General features: G+C 35.1%; 1 protein-coding gene across 1 annotated transcript; it reads right to left on the bottom strand.

Annotated features, from left to right (window-relative positions):
* Nucleotides 1-3,612: 3,612 nt before the first annotated feature.
* CTCFL (CCCTC-binding factor like) lies at nt 3,613-17,127 on the bottom strand. The gene is given in 12 exon segments (XM_037402685.1): nt 3,613-3,635; nt 6,892-7,012; nt 7,811-7,935; nt 7,938-7,985; nt 8,499-8,520; nt 8,643-8,782; nt 10,584-10,724; nt 12,051-12,180; nt 13,509-13,534; nt 13,537-13,641; nt 14,121-14,291; nt 17,043-17,127. Coding segments are annotated over 12 exon segments (1,137 nt in total).
* Between the last annotated feature and the right edge of the window lie 203 nt (nt 17,128-17,330).

Below are 17,330 nucleotides of genomic sequence, written 5' to 3'. Positions count from 1 at the left end.
AAAAATGGAAATCAGCTGGAAATCCACTATTTCTTCATCTACTCTGCCATCTACTAAGATGGTACGTAAAGGTCATCTCATGGTAAAATCTTACATCACAGTGTGCAGAGAAAAGACGTAGTCTTTTGTCACAATGCTGACTGCGTACCTTTTCCACACTGCTGTGCCAATGCTTAACTTGGAGAAAATATAACGGAAATCTACAGGAGCTGACAAGCTCACCCTCTCACAAAGGGCCAGACCACTCCTCATGGTCTATGGGCACACTTCACCTTAAATGACTTCTAAAATTAGTCTAGCAAATATGTTGCTTGTTGAAAGCCCTAAAATCTATTTAACTGAAGATTCCACAGATAAACAGCTTAAATTACCATTAAACAGTAATTTTACATGGTACGTTATAATGATTTACCAGCAATGGAAAATATATTAACATGCCCCTCGTACACACTCCCTACATATCCCTTGCACTGGTGGCACTCACCTGACCTCTTACTCAGCCGAGCAAACCAGAGCAGAAGGCAGCATTGAAGAGGCATCGTAGCTGATAAACGTGGAGGGAGCAGCCATGCAGCTGAGACCGTGCCAGATGAACTGGGTGCAAATGCCCACATCAATAGCAGCAAGGCAGCCCCAGTACAGCTGGGCTTTAGCAGAAGACAGACAGGTATGCACACCCCATCCGCTTTCCTGGCAGCGGTGAATACACTTTGTAGTGACACTAGGACTTACTAGCCTGCAAAGGAAAAAAGCCACAATTAACTTTTTTTATATAGCCTTTACATGCATAAAATCATCAGCAAGATATCCTACCACAGACACAGCTTAAGACAAAAAAATCAAAGCATCTTTGACGTGAACCATTTGTTCAGCCTGCTCAAATAGCTGTGAACACATGCTGCCATCTAAAGGAAGCTCCTCTAATTACCGCTATCAGTTAACTCGGCACAACGCTTAATTAAACACTATCATTCATGCACACCTTCCAACTTACAGCACCACTCTTGCTGACCATAGCTACTTTTCTTCATTTCCTTGGCAGATTCTAGGGTTTTTTGCAGAACAATTCTTCAAAGTTTCAAAAGACAATTAATTCTAAACAATACATCAAAATGCACTTACCTCTGCAGCATCATGTCCCACGTATTGGCATAATTGAAGTTACTGTGCTTCAAGGTCCCAGTTATATTATGGCGCCTCATTAGTAAAAATGTATCTAAAATACTCTTTCTACTCTTACTCTGATTTTATCTGCTGGGTATGATGTCTTACATGTGGCCCTGCAGAAACTAGAATTTTTCTCCCACATTAACTGCTTAAAGTGTAGACATTTTCTGCTTGCAGAGGAAACTCATAAAGCGTGCTTCTTTTTATGTAGAAATCTTCTTCTCCAAATAACTGAATCATCTGAGAAAACTGTTAAAGAATACTATAGAATACTTCAGTATTATCTGTTTCATTACATGAATCATTCCTGTATATTTAACAACTCTTCCATAATTAGTAAATGAAAATATTTTAAATTGCATCTGTTCAGAATATTTACAGTTTAAGAAGATGTTCACTGGTCTAAAATATATGAATAATATAATTAAATTATATTTGTAAAATAAACATCTGAAGGCCATAGTGATGCAAATTCTTAATCATGAGGAACAATCACTGATTGCAGTTTAAAAGCACAAGACCACTAGGAATGATTCCTGAAGAGGTCAAAGTGTTCTTTTTTGATTCCCAAAAGGACACAGTTCTAGTACTTCTAAGTACTTAAATAATAATTCTGCAAGTTCAGAGATAACAGTATCTTTTATCATTACATACATATTCCACGTTATGTAGTCTGATTTTTAGATGTCAGTCAGCTTTGTTAATATTTATTATTTGAATTGTTAATAAGATAACTGATCAAGTAATTTTATACAACTAAAATGAATTTTAATAAAGAAATCTGCTGCTTAGAGTTTATGACACAAATGGAAACAGCACAACAAGAATGAAGTCAACAATATTACTTAGGCAATTATCATGGACAAAAGTATTCTTAAGCCCTGTGATTGATAAGGCATCTAGAACAAGTTATTAACTTACTAAACCAGCATAAATATTGCCACTCAAAACTAGAATTATGAATCTTTATTGAACACCCAAATAACATAATGGAAGGAGGACAAAATCAATAAGCAATTTTGATAAATTCAAATATCTTGACTTCTCAGTGTATGTATAGCATATGTTACAACACTGAATGAAGTTTCTATTACCAAAGTGGTAATTCCTCTTCACAGATTTGATTGTGCTGATTGATTAATGCCCTGATGAGGCCTCTTAGCGTAAAGTGGTCTATATCTTCTAAAATTGGATCATTTGCTCCTGTAAGACAGCAAGTATCTCTTGTTAATACTGACATCCTTATCTCCTCACCATGAGCATTGAGATTATTAAGATATTGCATGACAGTTAAAGCTCCTAAGCACGCCCTTGGTTTGGGTCATGTTAACAGCAGAACAGCTGCTGAATTTGAAAGGTTATCCTAGTAGAACAGGCATGCAGATATGTTATCAAGTACAGGATAAAGCTGTTAATTTAATATACAAACTGGCAAAAAATAAGCTTTCATTTTTAACACTTTTCAAAGTAACAAAATTTAACAGTTCCAGTATTTAAATCTCAAACTGCAGTTCATCTGGAATGTGCAGCGCACAGCAGAATTTACTACCCCTGACCACATCAGCATAACTAGCAAACTCAGCTTGCTCAACATGCAAACCCAAACAATTTTATACTGGTCGAATTCTGTGTGATATTTATAATGAAGTTAAACACAGATGTTAATCTTGAAATCGGCATAAGGTTTTGGCATTTTAATTAAAATTATTTACTTATTACATGACCTGATATTATTAAAATCTGTTAGTAATGCTAGTGCTTATTTATAATGAAACGTAACACAAGAATAGCAGCATTAAAGATGAATATTTTAAAAGTATTTAAGATTTTATGAACAGGCTTCCAAGTATTAATTATAAATGAAAAAAAAAAAAGAGCAAACAGTGCATAAATGGCAATTGTGATCATTGCAACTAATCATAAAAATCAATAGTACTTACTGTAATTACTCTAACTACAGTAATTAATTATTAATTAAGCAGTAAAACCAGTAGTTCTTATAACTTAAAAAAATTCAGAGAATTGTATTTGACAGTGAAAATTTCTCTGATTCTTAAAGGTATTATAAACATGAAATTTCCTAAAGAGTGCAAGTGTGCTTTACTGAAAACCTAATTAAAATCAAAGTCATGGCTATGTTTTGGATCTAGTGCTAAATGTATGATCAGAATCCTACATGGAAGCACTTGCAAGGCTATTTAAAAGGGAAGGAGGGGTAAAGAAAATAGCTACCACCTGCATTTGAAAAACAGCCAGCTTAAGGGGACAGAAAGTTATGTACTCCCACAGAAAGGGGTGGTACTGCACACTTTTCAGACTCAGCACACACTGCTGCTGCTTCTTCTTTTTGTCATGCAGCTCTACATCAATCCAGATAACTGATCTAACCAAAACTGAGATAAAAGATTAGTTTCTAATTAGGTCTGCATGCTGATCAAACTCATCCTACAGCCGTATGGTTGCTAGAGCTGAAACAAGAGAGACGAAAGAAAGTTACACCCAGAACACAGGGAAAAAGACATGATAGGCAGTGTGATCCAGCTGTGAAACCGTATCCCAAAGCTTGCAGGAACTTAATACTCTAACAGCAAGCCAAAAAGTAAGGAATATGCTTCTGCCACTATCTTCCATGCTGGTGTAAAACTAAAGGAACTCTTCTGAAGAGAATGACATTATACCTATTGAAAACCAGTGGGAAAGGAAAATGGACCTAATAACATTAAATAATTACTAGAAGCATGGGGCATAAAACCCTGCAATTTTTTAGCACAAAATTGTATTTCAGCATTGTGAATTCTATTAGGAAAAAAAAGTGTTTTCAGAAAGGAGATTTAGTTAATGTTCCTTGCATTAAAAAAATCATTGCCTGTCATGTGCTCACCTAGGAAAGTACAAATAGACTGAAGTTTGTGTAGCTCCCAATTCTATATAGCTACTGAGGAATAAATTTGCTTCAGGTCAGTATGCAATTCTGTGAGTAATCTGGAAGAAAAGTGAAATGCAAGGTGAAACAAACCTATCTCCTTTTTCACAAATCACTCTGAAATTAGCTCATTTTTTCTCATTGTGTTATTACATGTATACAACAAAACAGGTGAAGATTCCTCGTAACTTTCACACTTTGGCAATGTTATTTAGGTTACACAGTAGAAATTGCAACAGGAAGAAAAACAAGCACAGAAAGACTTCCACAGCTTTCTACCTGGATGTAGTTACACATTTTGAACTGGTCAATTACAACCAATGTAAACAAAGACTGCCAGAGCCTGTTCCTGCTTTATTTGTCCATCATGTTGACAGTAATTTCACAAGTCACTTCTGTTTTCTGTTCTTTCAGAGTTTATGTTTATTTCCTCTAAAATAGGGACAATCTCACTGGCACAATATTAATTTTTCACAGTGGAGATGTCTCGGAACAATTCCAGGTCAACTTCGAGAGAAAAAAACCCCACAAAACAGAACAATCAAAAAAACAAATAAAACCCCCAAACTGTAGTGATTAACCAGAAAGACAAGTAAACGTTTCAATTCATTTAACAAACAGGCAATGCAACTTAGTGGAGAAAATACCGCCAACGTATAACAGCGTCTTTACAGTTTATTTGGAGAATGAATATATTTTATGTTGAATATTACATTACAAGCCATGTTAATTAGCACCCATGATATTCTTATCAGAGGAAAACTAAGCATTCTTTAACTGGAAATTTGATTATAATATACATGCATTTTATTTTTCAATTATTAGTAACAGCAAATAATTGACAGTATCAGTCACAGTAATCTTTTTTTAAAGCCACATACAGGATCTGGCAGACCTCTGCAAGTTGTGCAAGAAGTGGACAGTAATGTATACTTGCAAATGTTAACTTGGGGAAAAAAACTTCTGGAACCAGCACAGAAATTTCTAATATTTGTGTGAGTCAATTAATGGACCTAGTATTTGCATGAACAACATCTAAAGACACATTATCTTTGCTCTAGAAAATCAGGCTTCCCAATGAAGGTATCTGCAAGACACCGAAAAGAAACTGTTTGCATGTAGCAAAGCATTAATAAACAGCAAATCTAATTATTGCAAAAACATAAACATTGCAGCTGTAACATTTCTTTCTAACTGTACTATTACAGCCTTACCAGTGAAAACAGACATGTCAATGCTAATGTAAACTCAGCTGCTGATATATATTCATTAGATTCATAAAAGCTCCAACATTTCTTCCTCTCACTCTGTCAAATTGCCACAAAATAACATAGATACAATCCAATATACCAAAATGTAAAGTTTTAAGGCACCTAAGGCTTAGATGTATCTCCATTCTTGTCTCTTACTCCATAAAAATCCCTTGAAGAATCCTATCAAGGAGACTACTACGGATTTCAAACCGTATCTGGGAAGCAGAGGGGCCAAAAATGACAGGATGTTCTGGTCAGGCAAAGCTATTTTTTTGGCCCCAGGGGCCCAGAAGGTGACCTCAGAAACACGACCAGCTTTACCCCTGCCATAGTGCAGAGATTCAGCACTAGGTCAAACAGCCAAAGGAAAGGCAGGATGCATGAGGATACAGGGTTCCTACCCACAGCCTGACCTAACTGAATACTGTTCATTGTGCTTTGTCTAATTTGACAGGAATGCACATAAATGACATTATCCTCTGGGTCAAATTTAAACTGTAAGGTGAAACTGCTAGAATACTCCTGTGTACGTGGTGACAGGCTAAGGTTTATTTGAGACAATAAAAATAAATACTTCATATGTTTTTCAGAGTTGCAAATAAGATAAAACATAAATGATTGTATCAGTAATGTACTAGCATAATCCAGACAGAAAAGGCACTTTGCTTATTGCTGTTGTGTTCTTGTCGAAAAGACATCAACTAACCAATCAGCCCACCATTTTGGCCTGCCAAAACCCAAACTTTGTCACTTTTCTGGAAATCTTAACCTAATGATAAAAGATGAGGAAGCAGAAGAAAGAGAAGGAAAGAGAAACTATGGACCATCTTTTGGTTTATATTGAAGTTCACAGAACAAATGCTCAGCGCTCAAGATCTATCAACAATGAGTAACACTAAGTAATTACAAGTTAATTTCTGATTGCAGACATGCTGAACCAAGAGCTCTATGACCTGGCCTGATCACCTCTGCAATATGACAAAAGAATGACTGTAGCTATTGAAATCAGTAGCATTTTCATTATTTTTTGATCACTATCAGTCTAAGTATGAGAGAAAGAAGATGAACAATTTCTTTATTTAATATGTGCTAGATCTTGTGATTAACATGCAGTCTGAGTTCTGAAATGGAAGTTTTCAATCTGGTCTGTATTAAAGCAGTATATTATGAATCATGATCTCTTAAGAAAACACACTATGGCTCAACTCAGTAATGATGTGTTTCATCCTCCTTTATAAAGGCAAAGGCAGATTGTAAAAGGGAAAAGAAAAATGCATTTGTAAGCATTGCTAAGCAGCGAGTTTAAGATGACATTCTCAGGAGCAGGGGAGTAAGAGTCCCAGAATGGGTACCTGAGCAATGGCCCGACTGACATGACAAGAATTTCTGACACACAATAAAAACTATTCTGAAGTATTCTTCCATTATTAGCACCTAAATTAACTTCATTGTGAAACAGTAATTAAACAGCAGGGGAGATTCAATGCCTTAGCCTTTTATTCTTGATTCTAATTTACATGATTAAATTCTAACTTATTCACTGATTACCTTCTTGCTTAACACACTTTAGGTTCTCATGGGTTTCATTTTTGTCCTTGCTTCTTTTTCTGGGTGTAGCAGTTTTTGCCCTCACCAACCCACAATTTTCAGTATGCTTATGCATATTATTCTGTTAGCATAATGAAGTATAAATATGAATCAAATATTAATGTATGTAAGCAATTTAACACACACACACACAAAACAAATATGTTTCTGGCAGACAAATTTTGGAACTCGAAGTGAAAGGCTGACATAGTTAACAACCTCCATAAAACTCCTGAAGATTTTCCAGAACACGTATTAAAATTATCCTTTAAAGGAATGTTGTCTTTTGGTGGGTATAAAATCAAATTTATCATTTTCTAGTTCCTGGATAAGCAATAAAGTTTTACATTTAAAATCTGTATGTGGAAAAAAGATTACATTTAATTCAGAAGTGTGCACAGTTAACCCCAAACCAGAGATACGTTTTTACTGCATATGGTTTTGCAGAAGTGAGTAATAATTTCTTACTTCCCTTGCTGAGCTGGTCCTAGCACTCTTTCACTTCAATTATCTTTCCTAGTTTTTTAGTTTTTCTTGAAGTTCATACCTCCACACTGCCTTTTTAAGAAGACCACTGTATTAAACATTAGCAACTTCAATACTGGATTGTACAAGCCAGTACCAGCCCTGAAAATATAATGTGGCTGATACTTTCTAGCTAAAGGGGAATACTATAAAGTTCTTCATTAACCCCCCAATGTAAGGTTTGGGAAAGAAAACAAACAAGTTGTGCTGGCTTAGCATTAAGGAGTTAACATTCCAGCCAGTACACTGCTTTTTATTCTCAGTCTTTTGTGATACTATGACCTGCAATAATACGATCTGCAATACTTAAGCTAAAGATAACTCCACTGAAATTCCTTAAAAGGAAGCATCTTACCCAGAGTGAGTAGCCCTCACCATATTTCAGGTGCTCATAAACTGTAGGCTTAATATTAGAATCATGGTGCTTCTTCCAGTGAAGAGTGAGAAGCTGCTTCCGTCGAAAGCTTTTGCTGCAGCTCAAGTGAAGAGCTTCTCACCAGTATGGGTTTATTTATGTAAAATTAGGCGTTGTTCCTGAAACAAAAGAAATATCTGTAACACCACTATCCAGCCCTGTGGCCCACGTTCAAAAAAACCAAGCAGGCACACAGAAAAGTGCAAGGATGTTGCACAGACTCCTTAATTATCATCCACTGTAAGAAGATGCTGAAGAACACATTGGGGTACTTGCCCACTGACTTGGAGAAGGTCAGAGGGTTTCCTCCTGATGTTATTAAGGTTAGCAGAAAAAACAATCAGAATGGAGCAGCGGTACATTCCAACATATCAAGGCCAAAGCAATGCTATTCTAAATGTATTCTTTAAAATAAAATTTTCAGTTCTGCCTGAATTTATATTCTGTGACACTGCTGAAAATCACATTTAAGGCTTAACTATTATATTCTGTTCTCATCACAATGTCACCGGAAAGTGATTGCTCTTACTTTATAGTTCTAAGCAGTTCATGTACTAAAGATTTATCCAGAAGATAGCCTCAGACTTTCCAGCATTTCAATTTTATTGTTTATTTGTGAACCATTTATCTTGCAAACAAATATAACTACACTATTTTAGTTAGATTGCAGTCACAAAAGTTTTTATCTTAAGGTAAATATAACCACAAAGCCTATTCTGCCTTGCCAAACCACCAATCGAATAAGCAATATTTTTTCAGTGAATTTAAATACCTGCTTACATTTGAATATTTTCTCATTTCTATGAGTCTTCTTGTGCTGAATAAGAGCAGAGCGCTCATGAAAAACAGCTTCACAGTAACCGCATTTAATTGCCACTGCCATGTAGGAATGCAGATTTCGCAAGTGGACACCTGAACGTTTATTAAAAGCTGTTAAATTTAATGGTGAATTTTTGATTTCTACGATTTTGACCAAAAGCTAGACAATGCATATCCCTGAGTAATGCATAATTTGTAGAAGATGCCACCAAAATGAACATTCTGTGTTCTCTGCAGTAGTGGTAAAATTGCCACACAGGCAATTTTTCAGATTAGTTTAAGATAACTAAAGTTGCAGTAAGATGTTGTAACTTTCCAGAGAAATTAAACAGTTATAGGCCTAAATCTCAGTGATTCCAATGGCTATCATTTAACACATCAAATACTTTCAAAAATTCCACTAACTGCTTGCTTTTGCCGATACACAAAAAATCATTTGAAAACACTACCCAAAGTAGTAGCCTTTACAAAATTAAAAATTACAAATAAATGAACAAAGAAATTGTATTTATGTAAATAACAATCTACCTCTACCTTCAAATACTTAAGAGACTTTAATGGGATCTTTATTTGAAAATATAAATAGATGTTAAAGATAACTTTGTATGTCTAAATATTTTGTAATACAGCTTTTTCATGTATTTCTGGAAACTTAAATTTTTATATAGGTTTTGTTAGTATTGGTCAGCTATGTGGCCTCAAACACATTAAATATGCTACATTTCAAATACACTGATTAAATAATAAAAGTGTCATCTGTACAAAAACATTTTGTTCCTAGAAAAGATGATTTAGATATGAAATGTATGAATACGGACAACTTTACTGGTACTTCAAGAAGTACTGTTCTGAACAAGAGTATATAAAAAATTTAGTATGTAAAATTCCTAGAAAATCACGATGCCTTGTATTTCAAGAACTATGGTTTGTACAAAGAAACCTTTTAATTTATATTTGCAGTTACAATTTTAATTTTAATTCATAATTTCAGTATCAACCTGTATATCAGTACTGTTTGATACTGATAGCAAAGGAAAAAATTCTATTATCTGCATATAGAATGAAGATGAACATACACAGTGGCTTGTTCTGTGCATTCTGGGAAAGGATCCCAACTAGCTAAGAGACGTTTGAGTTTATTGTATCACCTTCAATGCTTCATAAGTGCTTTGTAGCCTGAAAATAATCTTTGATATTGATGTAATAGAATCTAGAATTCCAAGAGTTTTCAGTTCTTGAAGTACAGTAAAACCATTGTCTGCTGGATGAACGAAGTCAAACTTTGAAGTTAACTTGCAGTTTACTAATGCAATTACACGTATTTCTTTAAATTAAAAGGACAAAAAATGCGTTCAGCAACTAAACACACAGCACAACTTTAGATTAAGAGGTAAAAGCTGATTTGGTATATATACTAAATAATTCAATTATTTTAGTTTCTCTTATAGCTAGATGCATATACAGATTTTAAGTAGAGCTGAGATAGAATGCAAGAACTGAAATGGCTTTATACAGATCTGACTAATTTCTGTGGCTTTGAGATAAAAAAAAAACTTTTCAGTACAACCTGGACATATATTTTTGTGAGGTACCTTCTCACTGAACAACAGAAGGTCACAATGCCACAGGCAACAAGCAAAATAATAATAATAAAAATTAATAATAAAAAAAATTTTCTACATTGCATTTTAAACAAATTAAAACATCAACCACAAGATGTCACCACATCTCCTTGCAGGAGGAGTTTACCTGTAAAACAATGAATGCATTTTCCATAGATATATGATATAAAGCTGTACGTAACATATTTGATATCACTGTAAGCAGTAAGAATTAGAGATTTCACCTCTAATTACCTCTACATTTCTTTTTCTTTTCTTTTCTTTAAACTCACCCAGGTCACTTTTTTGCGCAATAAAAGTACTACAACGTGGACACTGGTATTTTGGCGTATTTTTGCCATGCTTTTGTAACATATGGATTTTCATGGTACCACTCTGAGTGAATTTGTCCTGGCAAACGTAACATTCATAGGTTTTTTTCACCTATAAAAACATATTAAAATAACATATGCTTAGAAAGTCTACTTATTTGATACAAATGCAATATTCCCACAGATCCACAGATCTAAAAATCCATGTCCTAACAGCAACGGTCTCCACACCAACCAAAATGTTACTATTACTTGACAATGCACAAAAGGCTAAACAAGTTTACCTACATTTTCATAGCTGATTACAATGCAAAATCTTGACTTCCAGAATCTGCGAGTCAAACTGATGAAGCATAAAGTTATTAATACAATTCTAAACTATTAATCAGGAATTATTTTAACTTCTATTCTCTCTTGAATATTTGATTTATAAAAATGCAGAATTATCCTCAAATGGGCAAGGAGAGAAAGTTAACAGCTGTAACAACATCATGAGAAAAGTGATTCATCACCAGCCATTGATAATGGTGGAAGAGAAAGTGATGAAATTATCTTCTTGCCTTTCTTCCCCAAAAATTCACATCAGGGGTGAACACCATCAAAAACGACTTCAACACTGGCAATTGACACAGTCTAGTAAGACAGAAACAGCTAGTGCTGAGGACCTAACATACACACAGATTTGGAACCAACTCCAGACTGGTTCTGTGGACTAAGCCCCTACCAGTTCTGGGTAACACTCCTGGACTCTTCTGGTTGACTCTCATTAAAAAAGAATTCATTTTAATTGCACCAAACTGCCTCAAGATATGAACCAAAGCATGAGAAGTGGGGATATTTGGAAGATTTGATTCAAACCACACTCTCACAATTTGATTCAAACAAAAACACTAATCATAACATACATTACATAACATAATTCAGTGAAGTTAAACCCTGAAGTATATGATAGATACTAACTGCTTTCCTGGAAGGCAGGCATGTTGCAAAGCCATGATTGGAACACATTGCTTTCAACATTAAAATAATTTCTTTGTTGACCGAATTATTTACTAGCAATTCGGGACCACAATGATGTCCATGTTTTGAACAGACTATTTAAACTCTCCCATCTGATACATCTCCATATAAAATTAACTACTTGAGAGATAAAAGTGACAACTTGATCCACAGAAAACAAGACCACATAAAGGAAATATTTTTCTCATATGAAAAAAGTTTAGGAGGAACAGCAAGACTGTAACTACTAGCACTGTACAACTAGACCTGCTGTAGCCAAATCCAGAAAATTTAAAGACAACGTGTTTTTCAGACATGTTTTTATGCAAAATCACAAATGAAAAAAATGCTAATTTAGAGTCCGAAATTAGATCACTCTAACCCTCTGAATGTTAAGGTCCTAAGGACATAGACTTGATCATGACTTCAGAGTCCTACCTGAATGAGTTATCATGTGCCGTTTCAGTTTATATGCATCTTTGTTAGCATAACTGCAAAGGTCACAAGCATAAGAACACTCTCCTGTATGTGAGCAAATATGTAGTTTCATTTTGCTTGCCTAGTATAAAAATAGGAAGTTTTCTGTAATATTTAAATTATAGAAATAATTAAAATATAAGCAATTTTACAAAATATATCTATTGCAATTTTAAATATTGCGTCAATCCCAGAATTAGCACTACACACATACACACACATTTTTTTCCTGTAAAATCATCCTGTTGTGGTTTTAGGTAACATTTTTGTGCTCTTTCCCCAGATGATCTTACTTCCATGTTCAGTGTCAACATAAACAAAAGGAGAAATTTTATAATAAGAACATAAAAGCTAAAATTTTTAAACCATCTGAAGGGGATACCTACTATGATCAGGCTACTTGGATATGCAAAACATAAAATTAATTGAAAATACTCAGGAAAATAAAATAAAGACCAAACTCATTAACCAAAGTATTCACCTTCAAGTCCCAACGAAACACTTTCATTCCAGAAGTTTAATTCATTCTGCTTTTTCATACTGTTCTTGTGATATATTCTACGTAAATATTGTAAATATGCAAGCTAAAATTAGGAGCTACCTAATGTTCAATTCCTTCATTTATAAACAGAATTAATTCACCACTAGATCCATTCAAACCTCCAACACTATTCACTTAGATGAAATTAGACGTGACTGCCAATCTTTGCTATGCAAAATCAAATCATAAGCATGGTATTACAAAGGGGCTCCTTCAGCTCTCCTCATTCAGAAAGCTTACAGCAACATTAGTGAGAGTTCTGCAACAGCAATGAGTACTGAATATTTCCTTGTTGAAACAAAGGCAAGAATAAGACACTTCAATATAAACTGACGAGGTTTTTAAAGATGGAAGCTATCCAAAATCTAATTAATAAGATAAGGTGCATGGAATAAAGTTCAGGCTTGCTTACAGCTTTAGATATGGACACAGCACATAAAAAATTTAGATATTGAATATCCACTAAACTGTGACAGTGATTCAATCATAGGTGCATGACTGAAAGCCTATTTTTTCCAAGTGAACCCTTAGGCAGTCTGTAGCTTTTTTATTTCTAGATCAAAAAATTTTCAATACAGTAAAAAATCCAAACATCATCAAGTATATAAACACAACACATTAGCTTCATTTTAGATATCAGCCAGTCTTGTTCTACAGTATACGGAATGAAGTATAAAGAGGGATCAAGTATGCTTTTGTAGGATCAAATTCACACAAACACATTGTCTAGCAGCAATTTTAGTATAATAAAAAAGAACTTCTCGAGGTTAAAAATCTGTGCAAAAATGTTGTAACTTGACAGTACATTAAAATCTTAGTATGTGAAAGAATACAAAGCCTCCCAAAAGATTCAGCAAGGCTGTATTTACTTCTACACTAGAGTATTTACACACTAACACTTGAAAGGATTTTCTAAAGCATGCTTGTAAGGCCTGTGCCATGAAAGCTCAACACTGGTCACAAACGCTATGTCACAGGCACTGCATTTATAGGTTCTGGTCCCTGTAAGAATACACTGTTTATTAGAATTTTATTTAATAACACAATGTATGATTTGTCTGCCTTAAATCAACATGCACAATTTTTTAATAGAACCTTTTATGAGATTCTGAATTTTATATACAATAAACATATACCGTAAGTTTATTATAAACATGATTTGTCAATTTGCTTCATATAGTTAGATAGCAAAATGAAAACATCACAAAAATATCTATTATGCATGTAAGAATCAGATACAACTGAAGTCAATATTCAGTTGACAAAAAGTTTTAGAATGGTATTTAACAAAATAAGTTAATGCTTACAGAGAGAGTTACTAATTACAGACCATGTATTTTCAGTGTGGAACTGCAAGCAAAATCAGAGAAACTTTCCGTAACAAAACGCGCACAGAAGACAGCTCTAGAACACAGTCATCTTGCTGTTAATTAAATTTTGCAGGCAATATGTAAAATGAAGTATTTTCAGACATTAGATACCTGTATGTACATTCACGTGGTTATACAGGAGAGAAGCTGTACAAAAAGCCTTAAGGCAGAGGTGACATGCATGACGTTTCTCATCAGAATGGGTTTTCACATGACAATTAAGACTTGATATTCTAAGTGAGGTGAATGCGCACAAACCACAGCTGAAAACTGCTTTTTCTCCTGTGAGAACAAAGACATATTTAGACTGTACAAGCCACAAAACAACAATTTGACTTTTTCAATAGTAGTAACAGTTTCAATATAGTTCCTCCACTTTGGGTAAAACTACTTCATACCTCCACATAAAAGGACTTCAAAAGATGTTACAAAATATCAAGCTGTCAGACAGAAATTAGTGTATCAAATGAAGACTTAAGTGAGTTGCCAAAAAAATAGTGCCACGTGTTAGCCATACAGTTTAGAACCTAATCCTAGGAAACCTAGCTCGTAGCCTAGCTCTCACCTCCAAAACAGGATGAAACGTCCTCCTGATAGTATCATTAAGATGAGGTTCATCAAGGCACTTACAACCTATGCAACACAATGCTTGATGACAACTGTATTATTAGTACTAAACGAGCTTGTTCAAAGATTTGGAAATGGCAGGTTAAACTAGTGTCAGCTTTCTGGTAGTCCTGAATCCATAAAGTGTATGGAAAAAAACATCATGATGTAAAAGCCTCTTTAAAATGAGTTGAATTTGAGGACAAAAAACCCCCAATTCCTTGAAGAAGTCATAGAATAAAGTTATGCTTTCTGGATTGCATAATATTTCCAAGTTCATGGCATAGCAGTAATGAATTACTTTTGAGCTTAACAAGTTAAGAGTAAATGTGCAACACTTTCAGTTTTGAAGAAGATCTGAAACTGTGAAATGGCAAATACGTCATATATGAAGAGCCTTTCCAGAACAGTTGTCTCGGCTCCCAAGTGCACTCTCTGTAATGATTTTCATGCTGAGACCAAAATGTATTTTGTACAATGCTTTATACCACACAGAGATGTGCAGCTAACACTTCACTTCAATAACAGCAAACAAAACCACTTTATTGTTCTTTATTCATTGTGGATTCATGCCCACACAAAAGAACATTGTTGACTTTGTTAAAACTGCTCAAAAATGCTTCCTATAAAAGCAGTAATGAAAACAAGGGACATTAACAATTTGTACAATATCCATATTTCAAACAACCTCAGCCAAGATATCTGAATATAAGGTACCTTAATATAAAATACCTTAATATGACACACACACATTTACAGACTCTTCAACATTACTGATGTCATCCAGCTTTTACAGTACACACATACAGTTTCTAGGGAAACACCTGCTTATCCATTCCCTTCTAATTCAGTCCTTAACTTCTGCAACATACTTTCATGTTCCTAAAATCTTAAATCAGACATTTTCTGTTACTTTTACTTAGGTTCTGGAAGACACCTTGCTGACAGATATTGATACTTGTCACCACCTTCGGCCAGCAACACAGAACCAGTCTTAAACTCATCCATAAACCCCCAAACAAGCACATTTTGAAGCTGAATGAGGGAACTAAGTAAAGACTAACTAAAAGAAAGACTAAGTAAATTACAAGGTTTATTTAAAGGCACTCACATAATAGTAACGTCAAAATCTCCCTGGAGGTTTCAAATACCACATTATTGTTCAAAAGACCATTAATTTCTAAATGCCATCCAACACATCTCTCCGGAACACAACACAGATGACATCAGCATGAACAACATCTTTTAACACTTAATGCCGAAGGGTATAATCCCTTCTTCCAGATTTCCAGAGAATGTTAAGATCTAACCTAATTTAAACTTAAACACTGTGAATATTTAATACAAAATTTCAACCTCACTTCAAAATCTAGAACTACAAGGATTAACTTTTTACCTTACTTCCAATATGGAGCACAAATCTGAACTTTTAGATCCTTGGGATTTCTTACAACTGTTTGTTCTGATGGAGTTGCACATTCCTGCTCTTTACCTTCACTGCATTAGTCTGGCAAATCATCACCGGCTTTGCAGCTCTGGTTTTTTGTTCTCCTAAGAGTGAAAGGAAGTTCCTTTCCTCCCCCCTTTTCAGATGGGGTTAGTTGCTGGACCTTATTTTCAAACACAATGACATCATTATCTATCAGTCTATTTAAAGTTTTACAACTTCCCTGATCAAAGGTAGCCGCTAGTGGCAAAACAACTATCAATAATGTTTTTTACCAAACTAATATAAGACTTTTGCAGCCTAATTGTAATGCTTTCTTTGTCATACAGCAATTAACAAAGTTGTGATACTTTTTGCACTAGATAATTAGAAAATTAGACCACACCTCAGAAATTATCTAGGGTGGCACATAAGTTTTAAAAGAAAAAAAAAATGTTATAAATCCAGTAGCTAGCACAAGATAAACACCAATGTTTGCATGTCCTTTTAATAAAACACATTTCAAATGAGACTGTATTATGCATACAGCTTTAACAACGACCGCAGTATTGTACTAATGCAGGAGAAGAAGGGAAATTGTCTAATGCTACTTAAGACATCTAGGCTGTCAAACCAAATAGCACCAAACTGGCAAACTGAACCAAAACATGTCTGAATTTCAACACGTTAGTCATCTAGAAAGGCTAAATTTTTGGTTTGCCTTTTTACACATGGGATGACATTCTATAAAGCTGTACAAGGGATTTGATACCAAAGTCCAACAAATCTGAATGGCTAGAAAGAACACTGAAGTCAGAACCAAATCACTGTGATCACAAGTTAACAGCTCAGGCATCACTCCACCACATCCAGAATTTACACCTGAGTCTGTAGCATGCCTAGTGGTTTCTCTGTTGCCTTGCCTTCTGAACTCTTCGCTTGCCCTTTTTCTTGCAAAATGTTAATCTGCATCAGCCCTATGTTACAAAAAAGACAGATACCTTCCCACATGCTTACAGCCATGCCTGCCAGCACACAGTACAGCACAGCCTGCCCCTGCCGCACTGCCACCACCCTGGCCAGCATGGCCTTCACCACCCCTTCTGAGGGTGGGCAGCTGCCTGGCAGGCTCCCTCCAAGCCCTCCTCCTCTGCCTTCAGGCACACTGTCTGCAGTGTCAGCCAGTGTTTTTCACTCTCTTCAGGAGAAAGGGAGCACTTTGGGGGGACACCTGCCCCCATCTGCATGTTGAGTCCTGCCCCGCAGCCACTGCCACTGCTCCGCTCCTT

The sequence above is a fragment of the Falco rusticolus genome, chromosome 10, assembly GCF_015220075.1.
Source record: "Falco rusticolus isolate bFalRus1 chromosome 10, bFalRus1.pri, whole genome shotgun sequence".
Taxonomy (NCBI): Eukaryota; Metazoa; Chordata; class Aves; order Falconiformes; family Falconidae; genus Falco; species Falco rusticolus.
Note: the sequence above shows the minus strand (reverse complement) of the source record. Positions and strands in the feature narration are given on the sequence as shown.